Source organism: Lepeophtheirus salmonis, chromosome 11 (assembly GCF_016086655.4).
Source record: "Lepeophtheirus salmonis chromosome 11, UVic_Lsal_1.4, whole genome shotgun sequence".
NCBI classification, from domain to species: Eukaryota; Metazoa; Arthropoda; class Copepoda; order Siphonostomatoida; family Caligidae; genus Lepeophtheirus; species Lepeophtheirus salmonis.
This window is the reverse complement of record NC_052141.2, coordinates 13,392,918-13,412,534: the sequence shown is the minus strand read 5'-3', so window position 1 is coordinate 13,412,534 and position 19,617 is coordinate 13,392,918. Positions and strand designations below refer to the sequence as shown.

General features: G+C 32.8%; 1 protein-coding gene across 6 annotated transcripts in view; it reads right to left on the bottom strand.

Moving 5' to 3' along the window:
- Positions 1–19,617, bottom strand: part of LOC121126248 (band 7 protein AGAP004871) — a 456,073-nt gene that overhangs the window by 19,310 nt on the left and 417,146 nt on the right. For all 6 annotated transcript variants that reach the window (XM_071891665.1, XM_071891663.1, XM_071891664.1 and 3 more), the window contains 2 exons: positions 17,220–17,364; positions 7,745–7,761 (listed from right to left, as the gene is read on the bottom strand). In XM_071891665.1, the coding sequence (XP_071747766.1) occupies positions 7,745–7,761; positions 17,220–17,364 (162 nt within the window). The remainder of the gene's footprint in view (positions 1–7,744; positions 7,762–17,219; positions 17,365–19,617) is intronic.

Sequence of the window (19,617 nt, the reverse complement as noted above, 5' to 3'; positions counted from 1 at the left end):
TCATACAAAAAGAGTAATTTTTATAATTGTACTTTCTTAATTTTTTTATGAAATTATCTGTTGTTTGTCAAAAAAAGTGTTTTTTTAAGGAAAATGCTATTAAAAGAGCATCATCCCTATAAAGACGAAAAAAAAAAGTGGTCAGAACCGTTTTAGGAGCCTTAATTAGGTACCAAAAAAAATAAAGTAAAATCCATCTATTAGTTTAGACGTGATTCTTGGACAGACATACAACTACATAAACGCATACTTTCGTATTTAATATATATCGGATATAAAAAGGAAACAAAAATCAAATATATTAGATCAAGGTTATGGGGACGTCATTGGATTCATTTGCTTATGTTAATGTAATACATCCAATGTAAAAAAATATTCTAATTTAAATTTGTCTATTTATTAATACTATATTTAGGTTTTGAAATCACTCTGCATCGTTATACTCCTGTATTTGGGGTTCCAAGTAGGTAATCCGTTAGACTAGTTACCAGGACTTTGTCATCAAGACCTGCTCCTGCTTCAGAGGCTGTATCAAGGTGGTAATCGAGGATGAGGGAAAACATATTAGTCAGCCTCAAAATAGGTGACGTATAAATACTGTTTTTATATAATATACGAGATACCTTCAATCCCAGAATATAGGTTTTTTATTTATTATATATCGTTATATTCCTATATTTGAGGGTCCTCATGAAGTCATACTTGTAAATTTTTAGTGAGAACTGAAAATCAATGCTCACTAACCTTACTATAGAACCTTATAATCCACATATAATTAATTATGTAGAGAATGATTTTTTTAACTACTGTTTTATCAATCTCAAGTTGATTCTTTCCAGAACAAAATAAAAACCAAATCAAAATTGTAGGGAACCTGACATTTTAGAAGCAAATACATTTTGCTAAATGAATTTTTATCTTTTCTGCTTCAAATAAATTCTTTAGGTGTGAAAACAAATGAAAAACTGAGGCTTTATTCGTTTTATAAGCCTTACATTATAGTGATTTATAAAGATTTAAATAGCATTTTCTCTAGATTAGAATGATCACATACAAACTTCTAGCGCATAGTTGAACTTATCGTAAAATTTTTGCAGAGAGCAAATTAACAGTATGGTAACTTTTTTAATTCAAAGAAATATTAGGATGGTTCCTACAATATTAGTGAAGATATAACTAGAAAGGCCTGGTAATATTTTACAAAAAAATTGTCCTCCAATCATTTCTACAAGACCCAACATAACTTGGACACAAAATTGGTTTTTATAATATAGACTTGCTTCATTCTTCTTATATACCGGGTGGTCTATTGAAATCTGAACACTTACTAATTTAATAATTGATGAAGTTTGAGTAATTGAAATTAATTCATACTCTGATATATATAAAACATTTTAAAACTCCAATAGGCTCATCTTTACTATGACAAACAAAAAAAATATACATTCTAACTGAATGTAAAACAATCCTTGCACATATCTGATATGGGTTAGAAGAAAAACAGTAATATCAAAAATGGAAATAAAAATCACGCCTTGTTTTTTTGTTATACAAGTCCGAATTAACGGCGAAATTGGCAAAAAATTGATTTCTTACTCGATAACACCTTCCAAATTTGTTGTTATGGGTTTCTTGTTACATCTGCAAAAATATATCATAATGTACACATAACTGATGATGGTGTACACCATAAAAGCTCTGGGAAGATTTGAATCGGTGACTACTACCCAATCAGTTTTTGACGTCAAGACTTATAGTTTTTCTTTTAATGTTACTTCACATATTCTTAACAAAGGACTCACCCTAATACACTTGTAGAAAATATATGCTGGTGTTTCTATTTTTCGCTACAGAATGTGCAAAATTCATACTCTCCTCCTTAATTCTGATATATAAAGCATAAACAATTAGTTACAAAACAAAACAAGCCAGAGTTCTTTAGCTTACGTACAAGTTGAGAAAATGCCCCTTGAACGCGATTGATGAATTTTCATTTGCCCTTTCCTTGACGCTAGTCGTCTCCAGGAACACCGTTTACGCCGTCAGCAAGTCGGAAACGTCGGAGAGGATGAAAAGGCTTTGTCAAAAAGGCAAAACTGAAACCTTCAGAATTACAGAAAACATCCCCGGTCAATCCCCTCAAGTCTATAAGGGACTATGGGAGATATCTGGGTTTTGTTCTAGACTCTCCAGAGAGCTATCAAAAAAGTGGGTGAAAAGAGTTATTTAAGGATAGAGAATCCACTTTTGACACCAGCAATGAAAAAAAACAAAACAATCTCCTTCGTTGAAAAACTCTTTTGAATGAATCTTTTGAGTTATTTTGAACTCTTTTTTGATACTTTTGGCTACAACATTTGATGAATTGAACCCACTCGACTTCACCTTTTGAGTGTTTGTTGAGGAGAAGGCCGTCAGTGTCTACCATTCAAACACTGATGTCCTCAATACTACTGTCAGACTGTACCGGGGCAGCATGACAGGACTACATCCTCAGAAGACCCAGGCTTTATGTCACCGCCTGGAAGCCATCTTTGCAGCTAAGAGCGGCTATATTAATGATTAAGAGAGCTTAGTCACACATCTACTTATAGTATTAATTATGTTGAATTTCTATAATTAATTAATTGATTATATGAAGTTTAAAATTCTGTGTTCAGATTTAAATGGACCTCTCAGTACGAACAAATAAAACAATCACAGCTTCTTTTTAGAGCTAAAGTAGAAACCTCATTTCATCTTATCTATTAAGTATTGTCAACAATTGAATCTTTGTTTAAAAATGGTAGATGACATCATCGCAGTAAACCTTGCTAAAATTCTTTGTCTAATCTGCAACTGCAGATCCAAAGAAATCATCATTCCAGTTGGGCTGGAAGAGATAGATGATTATGCGTTTTATGAACACAATATATTAATTAATTTAATTTATATACCATTTTTCTTGTGTTTTTTAACCAGATATGCAAATCAAAATATTCTAAGTTTATTATTCAACTGTAACCCTTTTAAAGCAAATTTTTGTCTGTTTTTATTTAATGAATAGCTTTTAGTTTTTTACGTAACTTGAAATTATGTTCTTCATCTTTAATAATTTTATATAAGTTAATTTTCTTTTGTACTATAAAATCACCTGGTTTTACTCATTTCATAAATTAAAAAAAATAAATAAGGGAAAATACTTTTTTGTCAAAAGTTGCCTCAAACCAATATAAAGGGTTAAAATATTTTGATAATTAAATTTGAAAAGAAAAATATTAATTAATTATTCATAATCAGCACGACCATTGTCATTGTAATTAGAAGTGAAATTCAAAAAAATATTTTTTATATAAATGAGTTATTAATTGGTTCAACAAATTTTGTTTTTATTTTGTATCTTTGTTTTTAAGTTTCATGGATTTGACTTTATAATGGAAGGTTGTTTCTTGATTTTATCCAAAAGGTTAGGAATTGAAAGGAAAGTAACAGATGATAAAAACAACAACAAAAAAACAACAACACACACACACAATTTGACGGTATATTTTACCATACAATTACTGAATCTATCAACTTTTCTTCCAAAAAATGAAAGGAACTCGAATGGGCACTCGGTAGAGGGCAAAATCTCATCCTAATATCAAATTCAGTTATGAATCACAATTTCTTCCAAATTCATGGTTAGTTCTGTATTTTTTATGTTCTGTGTTACCTCTCTAAGTTTATTGTCTTTTTAGTGTACTCATGGTTAGTTCTCTATTTTTTACGTTCTCTGTTAAATTGACCTCTCAAAATTTATTGACTGTTTACTATGCTCATATTATAGTAGAAGTTTAAAAGTTCTGAGCGTTTTTTCGCTGAATTTGACCATAAAATTAATGTAGGAAGGATTATCCGATTTAGATGGTTCCAAACGGGTTTTTGGCTAATGGAATAAGTGCTCACATGCCGGTCCAACTCGACGAATTCCATTATTTTATCGACATTTTCGATGATTTTCCTAAAAGTGCGCACTGTAGAACGTAGTCCTAAAGACGCCCAGCGTCAATAAAAAAGCAAATGATCATTCATCGATGACACTATAGTGATATTTTATCGACTTGTACGTAGGTTAGATATCTCAGTCTTATTTTGTTTTGTTACTAAATGTTTATTTTTAAATATATCAGAATATGAATTAACTTGAATGACTCAACTTTCATTTATTATTGAATTAGTAAGGGTTCAGATTTCAATGGATCAACCTGTATCATAAAAAAAACAACTCCTGATACTATGTACATGTTGTTTTTGACAAAGTCTATTCAAATCACACTATCAAAAATGGTATTATTTTTTTCCCTGCCTTTGAATTTGTATTTGAATCAATGTTCTTTGAGGGTAAAATATTAGTAGATATTATACATATACTATTGATAAATGTCTAATAGTTCTAGTAACATCAAAGGATAGAGGCCTGACTTCTTCATTAGAAGGATGTGGTTTTAAAAATAATCATCATAATTTCTGCACGTAGAAAATATAAAAATAGGCAATCACACAAGGGAGAGAGTTGGGTGCAAATCATGGTCAATTATGTTAATATACCTATCTGACATAAAGTATGCCAAGACATAATTTGCAGTTTGTTTGATTGAATATCTTCATTTTTTGAGAGGATTTTTTTATTTGATTTAATCATGTCCTTTTTAAAAGGGACCATTATACTAATGAACCCTCTCTCAAGGGAGTAATAAGTCTTTTTAGTAAAACGGCAATAATATTATATAAAATGACAATATATAAGATTATAGTTATTTATATCAAAACCTATGTAATTGTTCGTAAATTGAGAGTATGTTTTGCGAGGAAAAGGCAAAGCTCGAAGTTTAGCAAATATCTAAAGTAGTAGCAAATACTAAATTTACTGTTATATTCACAATTATCGTTGTAACATGTTTAAACAAATATACCAAAACTGAACGTGATCACTCTGACAATTTAAACCATTTTTGAAATGAAAGGAGCTTAGCTGTACAGAAGTTTTATTATATTAACCGCTATTATCCCCTAAATATAGTTAAAAAACACACATTCCACACCAAGTCCAGCTATGATGGTTCAAGGGCACATTTCCAAAAAACCTTATTGCCGAATCCCATTTTAGCGAACAGACACATAACCATATGATCCCTATGCCAAACAGTTCGATCAGGACTTGAAATGACCAGGTACATTAGAGCATCAACCCATTTCATCCAAGCTATTGATTCATAAGCCTTGACCATTGGGTCTCAATCATTGATTGATTGACTCTTTCATTTTTTACTTTCTAATTTATTTATTGGGTGTTTGTCATGATTTTTGATTGCATGTTGAAGCATCCTGAATGTGAAATACTTCAATTACGAGCCCATCAAAAAGTTTTGGAGCATGTGTTTTAAGAGGTTTTGATTAATTTTATGCAAAAATTTCCGTTAACAAAAGAGAAAACCTTTTGAGGGTCTTATTTACCAAGTCTCTAAGATAAATATTTGCCAAAATTGAGCAAAAAAGGCAAGATGTACTGGATTTAGCCATTCTGATATTGTAAAGACACTTATTGTCTGCAAAACCTCCGTCTGTAGGGTCATGGTTAATGCCAACATTGGTAAAGACATCAGTGATAGAAGAATTAATTAAGCAGAACTAAAGCTTGAAACAGCAGACAAAGCTTTTTTGAAAAATCCAAAGATAACAATGTCGGCGAACAAGCTGTCAGTAAGCCGCTCTACAGTGTCTAATGATGGTGGAAAAAAAACTGTTGGCTAGTCTCTCTGACATATAATGAATGGACCTTTGTTCATTCAACAATAACAACACTCACGATTTGGATTGTTGAAAAGCTTTACAATGACCTGAGGTATCACGGAAACATAATTTTGCTCTTCCCGGACGAGAAGACATTTACAGTGTATTCCTTGTAAAATAGGCAAAATGATCGAGTAGTATGTTTTGGAGAAGTGAACCACAACCTCCGTGAAGTTTCCAGTACTAAACATCCGGCGTCATTAATGATGTTCGGCATTGTTTCATCTGAAGGTAACAAAATGAGGCCAATTTGGTTCCCCGTTGGATACAAATTGACTAACTAGGATTAATTGATGATTTTGGAAACAAAAGGGTTTCCCTACGTTCGTAAGTTCACAAAGCAATCAAAGAGCAGCCGATTATTGATGTCTTAAATTTTTATTCTATTAGCCTATGAATAAAAAGCACCTATTTTTCACTTTAAACAAAGATAACTCGAGTTAAAAGTATTCTGCAGACATTTTAAAAATTGTTTTAAAATAATTTAACAGTTGGTTTTAAAAGATATTAATATAATTTATTCTTATCTTTAACACTGAGGGCTTAAAACACCTTTGAACCTTAAAAATTGCCAATAAACAAAAAATGCATGACCTTCTTCTGAAGGCCATGTGGCTATCAGATAAAAAATTAGGCCATACATGGAATCAAGGGATCAAATTGTACTAAGTTGAGCATATGCTGTTCTCGTGCATAAAAAAAGTGTGATTTTGTTTGATAGTGTTATTATTCAATAATAATTAATAAATACTCATGTCTTAATAAAAACAGTGTAATAAATTATTATTATTGTTATTATTGCTGTAAAACATTGGACACGTCATTACCTTTTTTGTATTTTGCAACTAACCCTCCGAAAAGAAACATTTATAAAGGCCAAAAATCAATTTCGCCAATCCTTACTAAAGAATTATTAGTCGTTTATACATAGTTGATAACTTTTCACAGCTTAGTAAGAACTAATTCGTATCAAAACCAATTAATGCAAAGAACTCTGATAGGAGGAAAAGAAGAATAAATTTTGTCAACTGACAACAAAATACAGTTTATATTTTTGTGTTTGTGAGCACGAGGTTGACTTACTCATAAAAAATATACAAACACTTTAATTTGTTTTCAGCCAGGCGCGTCCGCAGTTGGTCGGTTGGAGGGGGTGTAGCTCCTCCCCCATTAATGAATTTTTGTTTTTTACCAGAAAATTTAATATGTGATTTTTTTTTCTCCAAAAAATGTATATTTAAAATTTAATCTAATTATTCATTCCAAAATTTATAAAAAAATTAATTTTCTCTAATTAGCGATGGATTTGTGAAATTTTTCTCCAAAATCTTTAATATTTAAATTTTTTTGTAGAAAATTTAATATTTGAAATTTATTTTCCAAAATTTAATATTTATAATTTTTGTCAAAAAAATTATTTTCTGTGAATAGCAAAGCATTCTTCTCTAAAAAAAATAATATAAGAAATTAGAAAAAAATGTTCAATAGTTTGACAAAATTGCCCAACCATTAATTGATTTTAAAGCCTATTTTTTTCTTTCTTTTCTCGGAAAAAGGTTGCTTGTTAAAATAAAGTTATGGACGTATGGGTTAACGCCATGTGAAATAACGATACGATTTATGTTTGTAGATGTTGATCTTATCACTAATCAAGATAAATCAAGTGTACGTGTGATATGGTTTATCACTTTATTTTTAAAATTAAGATGAAGTATAAAGGAATACTATCTGCTTTTTAAGATCCAAAAAATCCTTTGTATTTTGTTTTTAAATCGTACATTTTTGTCTCCAAAATCTGGTTTGTACCAGCAAGCTTACTAATACTGTACATGGATATTTCGTATATCGGACCAATGACATGCAAAACAAATACATAGACTCGATTCTCAATCATCTCCAAGTGCAAAAATAGTGATTAAATAAATATACTTACATTTCCACACGCTCAGCCTGAAAGATAACAAAAAAAACCATTAATATTAATCAATTAAAATATATATTAATTTGTAAAGTAACTATTACGTCACCCTTCAGTCAATTATATAAGTCAACAAACTTATTTATAGCGTAAGTAGTTTGAATTTAATTTACCAATGAGTATTTACGTCTAAAATGTCTAGTTTAGTTGTAATGAGTACTGATTTGCTTACAATTTGATTGTAGAAATTAATTAATAAGAGGTTCATTAAAGAATATATAAAACTCCATTGTTTAATATTTTAATATATTTTTTCCTTTTTTATACAATAACATTTTAAGGTATTGTTTTTCTCTTGGCCAACAACCCTTATCAATATTTCAATTTAATAGTATGATGAAAATAAAATTATTGAAATCAATACACAGTTATATATATAAGGTGCGCGAGATATACAACCTGCCACTTTGGAACCCTTTCTTGGATAAATGCAGGCATTTAAAGAGCAGATTATTTTTTTAAAGATAACTTATTTAAACTTGTACCAGTTGAAAAAAATTGAATTAATTGACGAATTATTTGTCCCAAATATTTGGAAAAGGCAGGGAAAACTCTTTGGAATCTGCACCAAGAGCAACAATATAACAATTTCTCAATCTATTGGACTCAGTGATACCTCCATCTGAATGATGCCTTCATCTCACCGGACTTTTGGCATCAAAACTCGCCAGATTTGAATCTGATGGATTTTTTTTGTGGGATGCAACCAAAAGACAAATCCACCGCCCCCTTTCAACACCAAAGGCGAACTTATCAGCTGGATCGAAAAGGAATTCCACAATTTGCTGAGGGACCAAGTGGCAAAGATCTGCTCCCGCTTTAGGCCTCATATAGAGATTGTTATTGAGGCTGAAGGTAATTTTATTTAATAAAATAAATTAAAGTAAATTAAGCTTTTAGAATCTGGTTTTATTTTTTTTAAATCTGACAACTGGTTGGAGAGAAGATTGCGTTTAAAAAAAAATCATTTTCTGTGCTGAACAGCTTGTGCACCCAGTATATCTTATCTGAATTCCAACAACCTTTTAGGAAAAATGCTTGCACTTCCAGCTTCGTAGGCTGGAGGGGATTTTATTGTATAAAATAAATATGAGTCCATCAAGCTTTCAGAATCTGGTGTTATTTTTTTAATCTAACATTGGAGAGAAAATTGTGTGTGAAAAAAAAACCCTCACTTTTGTGGGATAGATGGATTGCACGCCCTCTACATAAATCGGGTATGGAAACAAAAAGGTGCTAAAATTTAATTAAACTCATAGAATCATGAAAAATCAATAAATTATGCAATAATAAGATAAAAACTTGTCAAAAATGGTTCCTGAATTTATGGGATAGTTTTGCTGCTTTCATATAGTCCCAAAATGGAATGGCCAAAATGGCCGTAGTCATGGCATTGGTTAATAATGGAGGTAAAATTAAAATTTCAACAATTGCTTCCACCTTAAGAGTGAATTTACGGACTGTTCAGCGTATCCGTAAGAAGCTAAAGGACACCTGGAATGTTGATACCACCATAAAGAGGGCACCCAAGGAGGAGGGCGCCGACAGGAAGGTCAGGGACACCGACTTTGTCGACAAGGTCAAGAAGATGGTTGAGGATGACCCTACCAGGTCCATGAAGGCCGGAGACAGCCCCTGGGTGTGGCAACAGGACTCAACACCCTGACATGTGTCCGAAATCTCCATGCAGTGGTTAACCGAGAACTGTTATGACGTCGTAACCAAGGATTTGTGGCCTCCTAACTCTCCCAACCTTAATCCTTTGGAGTATTTTGTCTAGGGCTATGTCGAGAGACATACCAACAGACATCCCCATAGCACCAAGGCCAGCCTGATGGACTCCATCAAAGAGGTATTCGGCAACATGGACAATGAGATGGTCAGAAGAGCCTGCAGCCGGTTCAGAGGCCGTATTGAGGCCGTTATTGATGCCAACGGTGATTATATCGAAGGAATGGCTACTCTATACCTATATGCTCGTTATAGTTTTGATTTTCAATAAAAAGTTAAAAAATGTATATTTTGCGTTGTTTTTTGTTGAAAAATATTTTTGTGACAATTTGATCCCCGCTCCCTGTACTTATCAGATAATCCTGATTGTTATTATTGCTGCGCAGAAAGAGAAACAGCTTAACACATTTTGTGAGAGTCCCCACATTTAAAACCTGTTTACTCTATTCTTTGTACAGTCCCAATTAGAGCTCCATGAAACCATGATTACTTGCAATCGATTGTGGGTATAAAAAAGGAATACGTCAATTAATAAACGACAATCGAGGCAAAAAGGCAAGGGTTTGCAGATTTTCTCTGCAACAATCACTCTATAAAAGATGTTGCAGACATTCTAAATTACTCTGTTGGGCTTGTCCGTAAGTTCAGGAGGCTCAGTTGCATTGGCAAGAGTATTTTCTGGGAAACATAAACTTTGAGAACAAAAAATGATTGTTCCTAATGTTTCATGAACAGTATGGCCTTTGAAATTGAAGCCGTTCCAATCACGAGTGAGAGAGCGTTGACCAATGACCTTATTGTCAGCGAAGGGACAATCAGCAATGACGTCAAGAAGCTAGGTGGATATCTTTATGTTTATAGTTGGGTTTAGGCCATAAAAACTAAAGCTTGGTGCAAGAAAACCTCACCGATTTCTTTCCTCCAAACTTGTGATCCCCCGCTCTCATCACTGGAATGATTGCCACTGGACTGTAGAATGTGGGACTTTGTGAGGAACAAGGTCTGCAATTTTCTCTACATTCGAAATATTGAATCCATGAAGGCCTACTTTGAAAAGAAGTAGGCTGATCTGTCCAATGACTAATTCATCAAGGTGTGCACGACCCAAAGGCTCAGATTGGAGACCATCGCGGCTGAAGAAGGAGTATATTTTGAGAAATGATTGTTGATAGTATAATTAGGTATAATTATAACAAAAAAAAAACCACGTTGTTCTTGATGAAGTTGATTTAAAATATTAGAATCAAAAACTGTACGATTTCATAACACACATTGTTGTTAAATCATCAAAATGAATTAAATTGAGCTTATAAAAAAATATTTGCCTTTAATTTGATGACTAGACTACGTAATACCTTTATAATATTTATCTACGTATGTAGTTATGTAAACAACAAATAAAATATTTCAATTAGTAATATATAGAAAAATAGTATTGTCAATTTACGTCTATTTGTAAATGTATTAATGGATGTTTACACAAGATATGTTTATATCGTTTCTTGTCGATATTGACATAGAATATACATACAGGGTGGTGATTTTAAATCCAGATATTATTTATATAATAATTATTAGCAAAAAATATATTCAGCAATTATCAAAGCTTTTACAATTGTTTGAAAGGGCTATAGTTAATTTAATCACTCAAAATCAACGCCCTCCGGGTTCAACCCCAACCTCCAAACTGGCCCTGAACCTGGCAACGGCCTTGACGTGGAAATCTTTGTACATACTACAAACTAAATCGAGAATGGAAGCCCTGGAGAAATCAACAGTTAATTTGAATATATGTCTACGAGAGACCCAGACATATAGGGTTGGGTGGCAAAACGTAGAATAGGGAGATCGCTTTGGAAATACTTCAATATTTTTTTTCATTTAAAAAAAAAAAAAAACTTTACAAAAGGTCTTTACGAACATTGTTACCCAATGTGACCACCTTAAGCATCAAGCAAAGCCTTTGCACGTCGTCGGAAGGCCTTTCAGGAGTAGATGAAAAACTCCTCAGACAAGTTGAACCCAGCATCATCCAATATAGTGGCCTTCAGTGAGCCCACATTTGGGTGTGGAGTTTTGTTGGGTTCCCTTTCCAAAGTGCCCACACAGAAAAGTCCAGCAGGTTCAAATATGGTGCGGAAGGGGCACCTCTTTTTACACCTGGAGTCTCATTGCCTTCATGACCTCTTTCAGAAGGTGGTGTGAGGTCTTTGAGTTTGAAAACAATCCCATGTTGGACTTTACAGATTTTCTAATGGTCCTAGTATCCACGGAGAAGTCGTTGGCGAGACGATTAATCGATTTGGTGGGGTCCTCCCTGATCTTTTTCTCCAAGCTAGACTGGAAATATGGATCCCTCTTTAAACTGTGCCTTCCACTTCCTTCTTTACTAGAAACGGCCTCTCCATCATTCTTTATCATGGTCACCTTGAAAACCAGGTTCCTGGAGCATTTCAAAATGTTTATAATCTTTGCCACCTGAACTTGATCATCTAGGAGATCTGAGATGCTCCGCCTTTTTGCTTTTCCCTCACTCATAATGACGAGATGACGTAATATTTATGATTGTTTTTTTAGCCACAAAGAATGACTGAACCATAATGTCAAAAAAATCACTAAACCTTTATACATTAATGAGAAAATTAACATATAATTAGCAGTCCAAATTTCCTTTCCCCAAAACATAAAGGCGTAAAAATGTTGTTTTTTTAGAATAAATCTGGTTCTAAATAGCTGATTTCGACAAATCGCACCAATTTTAAGTTCTAGCATGACACCAGATCTCTTAACATCAATTTAAACGCTTTAGCATAATTATCTTTGGTGTTATTTCCGTCCTTGGGTGGGCAATCGGTATGGAGACACACAATAATTCGTTTTAGGGGACATCTACATGAGTTTTTATTTTTTCTTACTCAGTTTAGTGGGATGAATCTTATAAACAAGGATCTCAGAGTTGCCAAGGAATTGAGTTGTTAACTTGGTCCGGATTTAAGATACCCGCCCTGTATATATATGCATTGCTTGTAAAGCAATACATACTGTACTTTTGGCTATAGGTATATATAAATAGTTATTAAACATGATTATGCATGGGATAGGATATGAAAAAGAAATACCTATCAATGTTTAAATTTTGATATCATTCCTTTATTTAAAAGAAGAAAAAAAGTTTTATTTTTTCATATACATATATTACCTCTAGGTTGGTATTTTGTACGACTTTGTTGAAGTCATATTTTTTTTTGTTCATGACAGTAATATGATTAGATCAAAAAATGAAAAATATATACAATTTATAAATATATATATTTGAGATATCGACTTTAAAGCAGGCTGTGATAAAAAAAATATAGAAAAAATGATTCTTACAATTTTCTAGCTATTTGTTTCGTAAAAAAGGATGGTATGATTTTTTACAGGTCATAATTAGTGCAGGTGGTCCTTTATTCGATCCAGTCCAGTCTTAGGACTTATTTATTTTTTTTCCTAAGAGATTGATGGTTTGTTAAGCAAAATAAGAAAGACAGAGTATACCGGCTATCGGTTCTGCGAAAATGATTTTTTTTAACGCAATTTAGTCTCCAACCAGTTATCAAATTGAAAAAAATAAAACCAAATTCTATAAGTTTGATGGTTTTTATTTATTTATTCATTAAATTCACCTTCATTCTCAACTACAGACTCTATATGAGGCCGAAAGCGCAAGCAGACTTTCATCACTTGGTTCCTTGGTTAATCTTGAAATTCCATTTTGATCTGACTGATAAGTTGGTTTTTGGTGTAGCAGGGGATTCGGTTGGTGTGTCGTTTGATTGTGCCCCACAAAAAAAATCCATTGGATTAAGATCTTGTGACTTTGGAGGCCAAAAGTCTGGGGAGTGCAGAGGTTAAAAGTCCGGTCAGATAAAGTTGTCAAAATTGTCTTGGAGCCATTTGAGATTTTTTTTTTCAAAGTGGTGGCATAGATAGCCTGCACACCCTTTATGCCATTTTATTTAGATTATACAAATACTCTATTTTCATTAGAATACAATGTAATACAAACAAATTATACTTTTATATTGAGTTATAATTAAATATCGGAAAAATACCCAGAATGACTCATGAAGTATTATTGATTTTACCTTCTTTAAAGACCGACCACTGGGCCTGGACTGGACCAAGATCCTTGGTCCTAAATTAGAACCAACACAACACTAACACCCTTATAACAGCAAAATTTTAATGTCGGTATGGGATTATTGAAATTGAGGTTTTGAGCTTTATTATAATACTCCTAACTAAAAATTGACAGCCATCTCAATGGATTCTTTTAGTTTACTGATCCATTCTTACGAAACAGTTATAACCTCTTTATATGTTGACACGTCACATATGAACATAAATATATTTGTGGATCCATAAATCAATAATGTAAAGAAGTCCTGCAATCTAAATGTGTAACTCCAGTAAAAAAAAAACACTCGAGGAAGCTTTAGTCGTTATTTGGTTGACAAATTTTTGTCCCTAACAGACTTGTCAGTTCAAAAATACTCCCCTTTCAGGTACACAAACCGAGATTTTTTTATCGTTTTTTGTTCACTTCATAAACTGGATCACCAATTGACAAGTTTTGCTCGTTGCACATCAGTAATCAATGTCTTCTTTATTCCAGAGTGGTTTGTAGACAATTGAATTGCCTAGTTGCACGTTCTTGATTATATAAAAGTTTTTTTTCACATACCACCCTTTAAACAAGAACGGAGGAAATAAATATTAAAGTTAGAAGAAATGTGATAAGAATTATGTTAACTCTGGGAGACAAAATCTGCAAACAGAGGTAATCCAAGGCCATAATACTTTTTCTTTTAAATTGACCAAAAAATAAAAGTTAATATATGTGGTTCAATCTTTAATTAAAAATTACATGTATTTTATTATGAATGGATTTAATTTTTGACTAATCCTCCGGTTTTAATAAAAACCAAAGCCAAATGAAAGCAAAAATATAACAATTATTGTACAACATATTCGCCTTTGTCAAGGGACTATATCCCAGAAACGGAAGCAAGTATTGATGACAGTCTCCTTTCGTAGATTCCAGAGTTCCTCCTGGACCCCAGACATCAGCTTGGATTTTGTGTTGCAGGAGGATCTGTTGTTGGTTTCACTCAATTGTGTTCTTCACAAAAAAGTCCATTGAGTTGATGTACAGTGATCTTGGAGGCCAAAGCAGAGAGTCTAACAAAATACAAAAGTCAAAAAATAAAATTCTGACAAACTAGTTTAAAATCATATTGTATTCAGCATGTCTTCCTCTTGATTAATAATCGTTTCCATACATTTCCATCTTTTATGAATTATATCACAAATAATCAATCTTCCATCCACTTTGTGATCAGTAATTCGGAACAGTTAAGATCCTTGGGTATGAACCTCATCAACGATTTTTTGCATAAATGCCCATATAATCCTGATCTCTCAGGCAGTCTAACCTTATCTCGTGATTCACAATCCCCTCCACACTCTACTTCTTCCACGATGGTAGAATAAATAAATACATTGTTGATCAATTTCATTTTTTTAACTAAGGTCAAAGACTTATGGTTAGCCACCAAAATATGTATCTACGTTCTACCTACGCACGTGCTTAGAATTAAACAAGGGTCGCTCTCTGTAATTAAAAAAACAAAAAACAAAAACACTCGAAATCGTTCATCTAAAATAAAATGGAGAACTATTAATTTCATGGTCAAAATGTATTTACAGATCAAATAGTATCCATGAAACATCTTGATTTATGCTTGCCCCACGTATGTAATGTTTACACAATGTCCTCAAGAAGTAAAAAAGAACAAATAGAACAAAAAGTAAATAAAAGATAAGAAAATATTTCTCATAGAAAAAGAGAGAAAGAGAAGATGTTCGATCCTATCTATGTAAATGTTTTTTGCTTTCCATCTTTTTTTTTTTTTTGTCCCTTTAAGATTATTTGTGAGGATTTAATAAAAATTATATAAAAGAATTTGGCAAGAAGTAAAAATAGACAAAATAAAAAAAAAAATATTTTCCCAAATAAAATAAAAATGCTGACAAAATTACAATTCCGAAATATAAATAGGAAAGGATACGGCCATGATGATGATGGCAGTGCCTACGCCTCTGAAGTACCCCCCATATCCTAAAACAATTAAGGCTAAGGGAAAAGGGTGTCACGTAAGGGGATGTATTAATAGTATTTATCTTCGTGATTGTTTCTCAAAAAAAAAATATATTTATATATATGTTGGCCACTTTGAATCTATAAAAACTATCTGTAGAGTTGTATAAAATATGACTTTCGGGTATGTAAAAATAACAAAAACGGGAAATGAACGTGTTCATCCTAAATATTTGAAAAAAGTGATTGGGAGGAATCCTTTGATGACAAACATTGACGATGAATGTAATCCACAAGGTCACTTTTTATTTAAAAAACATAACTTTTTTTTCTTTGTGGTAACGGGTCACATGGAGGGCTCAAAGATAAAATCTTGCGCTTTTTGGGTTCCCTAGCAGCAAATGTCGTCGTTATATCATCTTTTTAAATACTGCGTAATTTAAAGAGAGTGTGCATTCATTCCATCTAATTTCGTGACAATTGAAGAACTATACTATGAGCTGCTGGATATTTCAGTTCACAGAGGAGATGTCGTAGTTGTGTGTCCAATTAATTATCAAGAAAAAATCAGCAATCGTGATATCTATAACACCAACTGGCTAACAATGTCTCACATCCAGGAAACTAGGAAGAAATTGGATTATTTGAAGAGCCCTCGGGGACTTTTTGAGGTCGCAGAGCTACAGGAGGACTCCAAGAATGTAAAGGACAGAAACTTCAGGTGTATACCATAATTGACCGGTCCCCCACGAGATCCTTCTTGTCAATTCAAAAGAAATTTGAAGTCAGTAACTCTGGACCTGGTCAAGTGTCCAAACAAGTATCTTGCCTGTCTTGAGGAGAACTGCTATGACCTTGAGACCAGTGGCTTCACAGTAGTCCCGATCTGAATCCGATATATGATTTTGTTTAAGACTACCTTGAGGCACACACTGATAGATGTCCCCATACAACTAAGGCAATTCTAGTGACCGCCAGCAAGGAGCACATTGCATCCATACCGAGTGACATTGTCATTAAGATCTTCTCCCTCTTCAGAGGCCGGTTCGAGTCCGTGATAGAGACGAAGGGCAATTATATCGGGTAAGCCTGAAGATACAAGACCTACTATGACTTAGTTATTATTTTAAATAAAAATGACGGATTTTATGTGTTCTTTGGTTTTGTATTTTGTAAATACGAGAAAGGAAGCTGATTTAATCTTTGAGCCTTACAGAACAATTTGAAAATTAATCAACCACAAATTTTAGCTAAAATTAGTCGTCCTTACTTTTTGGATTACAACTTTTTATCTTAATAATTAGTCACAATGGAAGAATTATCCTTGGAACGCCAGGTATTTGTTGGGGTGTTATCGACTCTATTATTAAAGCACATTTTCATGTTTGTCAACGCTTAATAACTCACGGCAATGCCGGGTACTACCGCAGGTAAATATAAGAATGCTTATATCTTGCCGATTATCAACATATACTTTTTTTTAAATTTATACCCGCCGGGGTTTTTTGACAGTGTTTATATCCCTAGTCGCACTAATAGTATTATACCCATACTTACTTTCACTCCCCAAGGATCCGTTGCTTCATCTAAGGCGTTTTGCATGACTTGACTAATGATTTCCCGCTCTGAGAGGATTTCTGCGAGATTCTTTGTTCCGAGGACATTTCGTAGTGTTGTGGCTGCGAGGAGTCGAGTGGAATGACTTGAAAGAGAAAGAAAGATAAAAGCATTTTTAAAAGAGTGGTCATTTTTTTTATTCATGTCGCTCATTTATTACTGATAGTCATCAGGTTTTATAAAATATGATATTTCTATATTTTATTATGTAAAAAATCCATTTGAAAACCTGATTTTTTAGACAAAATCGATTCATAAATCGTTTTGAGATATGCTTTTTTCAAATTCCCTTGACTTCTACATAATGAAGCATTATCCCTCCAAAATGAGAAATGCTATTTTTTTTGTTGTTGTACGGTGTTGCTTTCTACCAATATTATTATAACAAAATAAGTAGTAATGAAAATCTTTTGTATAATGGACATGTAAAAAAAAAAAAAAAAAACCGAAAATCAACATTGTAATCCTAAGAATTTGCGGAATGTTTGTAGGAGATCAGCTAGAAGTAGCAGCTGGGACAAGGGAGGAGGGGGAGAAGGAAATAAACAAGGATATTGGCTAGAATTACTTCGATGTCGATCCTCAAAAACTGATCCGCAAGAAATCTTTGGAGTTAAACTCAGGTTTTGAATAAAATTGCTAAGGAAAAGAAAATTAAATCTGTTGATTATCAATTCCAAAAAGGAGACCAGCTAACAAAATCACAGGATTTACATCTCTAAATATTAGTTAGCAATTACTTTCATTTCTCACTGAAAATTTACAATCATAATGGATGACCTTATTAGACCCCAAATACAGGAGTATACCGATAGATAATAATTAAAAAAACTATATAACATGCTAATCAAAAATGATCTATGGAAAAAATTGTATTTAAAATATTACATGTTTTAACTTTTTATGTACTTCATTCACCCAAACAAATGCCTCAATGACGTCACCAGAAAAAAATATATAGTGTTATTTAAACATTCTGTTGTGTTGTCACAACCATTTACTTTTTGGCGAACCTTAATATAATTACATTGCTACTCTAGCCTCATTTACATTGTGTAGCAACCTCCAAAACACAACTGTAAAAATTTCATGACTATCTCATCTTTAATTTTTTAGTTATTGTACTAAGAGTGACGCTACTTTTGTTAAACAATCTCTTGCTTTAATTTTACACTGCTTCTTTATTATAAAATATACTGTACCAGCTAATCAACGGCTGGAAAAGTGCCCATAAAGTGAATTAAAAAATAAATTACAATAATTACAATTTCAAAAAATCAAATTTTGACCGAAAAAAAAGTTTTCTTTTTAAGCCCCCCATACCCCCCTGACACTTTTCAGTCTATGTGGTAGCTCTATGCTACAAATGTTGAAAACATTTTATTTGGTAAATGAATGAGAAACAATCCTTAAAATGTTCGAATGGTTCATCAATAAACATAAATTTATATAAATAACTTTTATAAGAGTAAATCTTAACATAAATGGTTATCCTAATATAAATTTATGTGTTGGGTCTAACAAAAACACTAAGAAAATTTTCACCTTTGGATTTGTTGGAAAAATAAAGGAAGATTAAATAAGCCTTTTGTTTTATATTTTTGGGTGGGAAAAGTATCTAGAAACTACATCGTAGTCAAGATAAAATGGGATTTTTAAAAAGTCTTATAACGAACGAACTAGATAGGATATAACCATCATTTTTGTATAATTTGAAAGCTATATTTAATGAAATTTAATTATTTAGTACGAAATCTGCCTCTCTCGATAACTGTTAGTACACCGCACCGGAAGATTTTCCAGGCTCGGGCGACCTCGTGCGGATCCAGCTTTGTCATTCTAAGGGTTCTAGTTTTACACTTTTCATTTATATTCCCTTGATGGATGGAGTATCCCAAAGAAGAAAATGCTCCTCCCAACAGAACAATGCACTGTCCCACAAAAAAAGGGATCAATGTCTTGGCCACAAAATGTACTTACGTCTGAGTTCTGATTTTTTGCTTGGAATGTGCCCAATCCTGAACCCTTGCAATTTCTATGTCCGCAGAAAGGTTCATCATAAGGCTTGTGTCAATTATCATTCGTCTTCCGAGGCCCTGAAGAACTCAATTACCCGTACAATGGCAAAGCTAGATGATCATAAGGTCACACGACCCTGTGAATACTTCTGGCGCGTGTGACCGATGTTATAAAGAGAGGTGGATCTCATTTTAAATATTTTAAAATCATAAATATACCTGTCAAATAATAATACATTTAACGTTCTACCAAATATAGTTTGTTTGTTAAGGGCCTTTTAATATTTCAAAATGTATCGGGACCACCCTCTATATGCAAC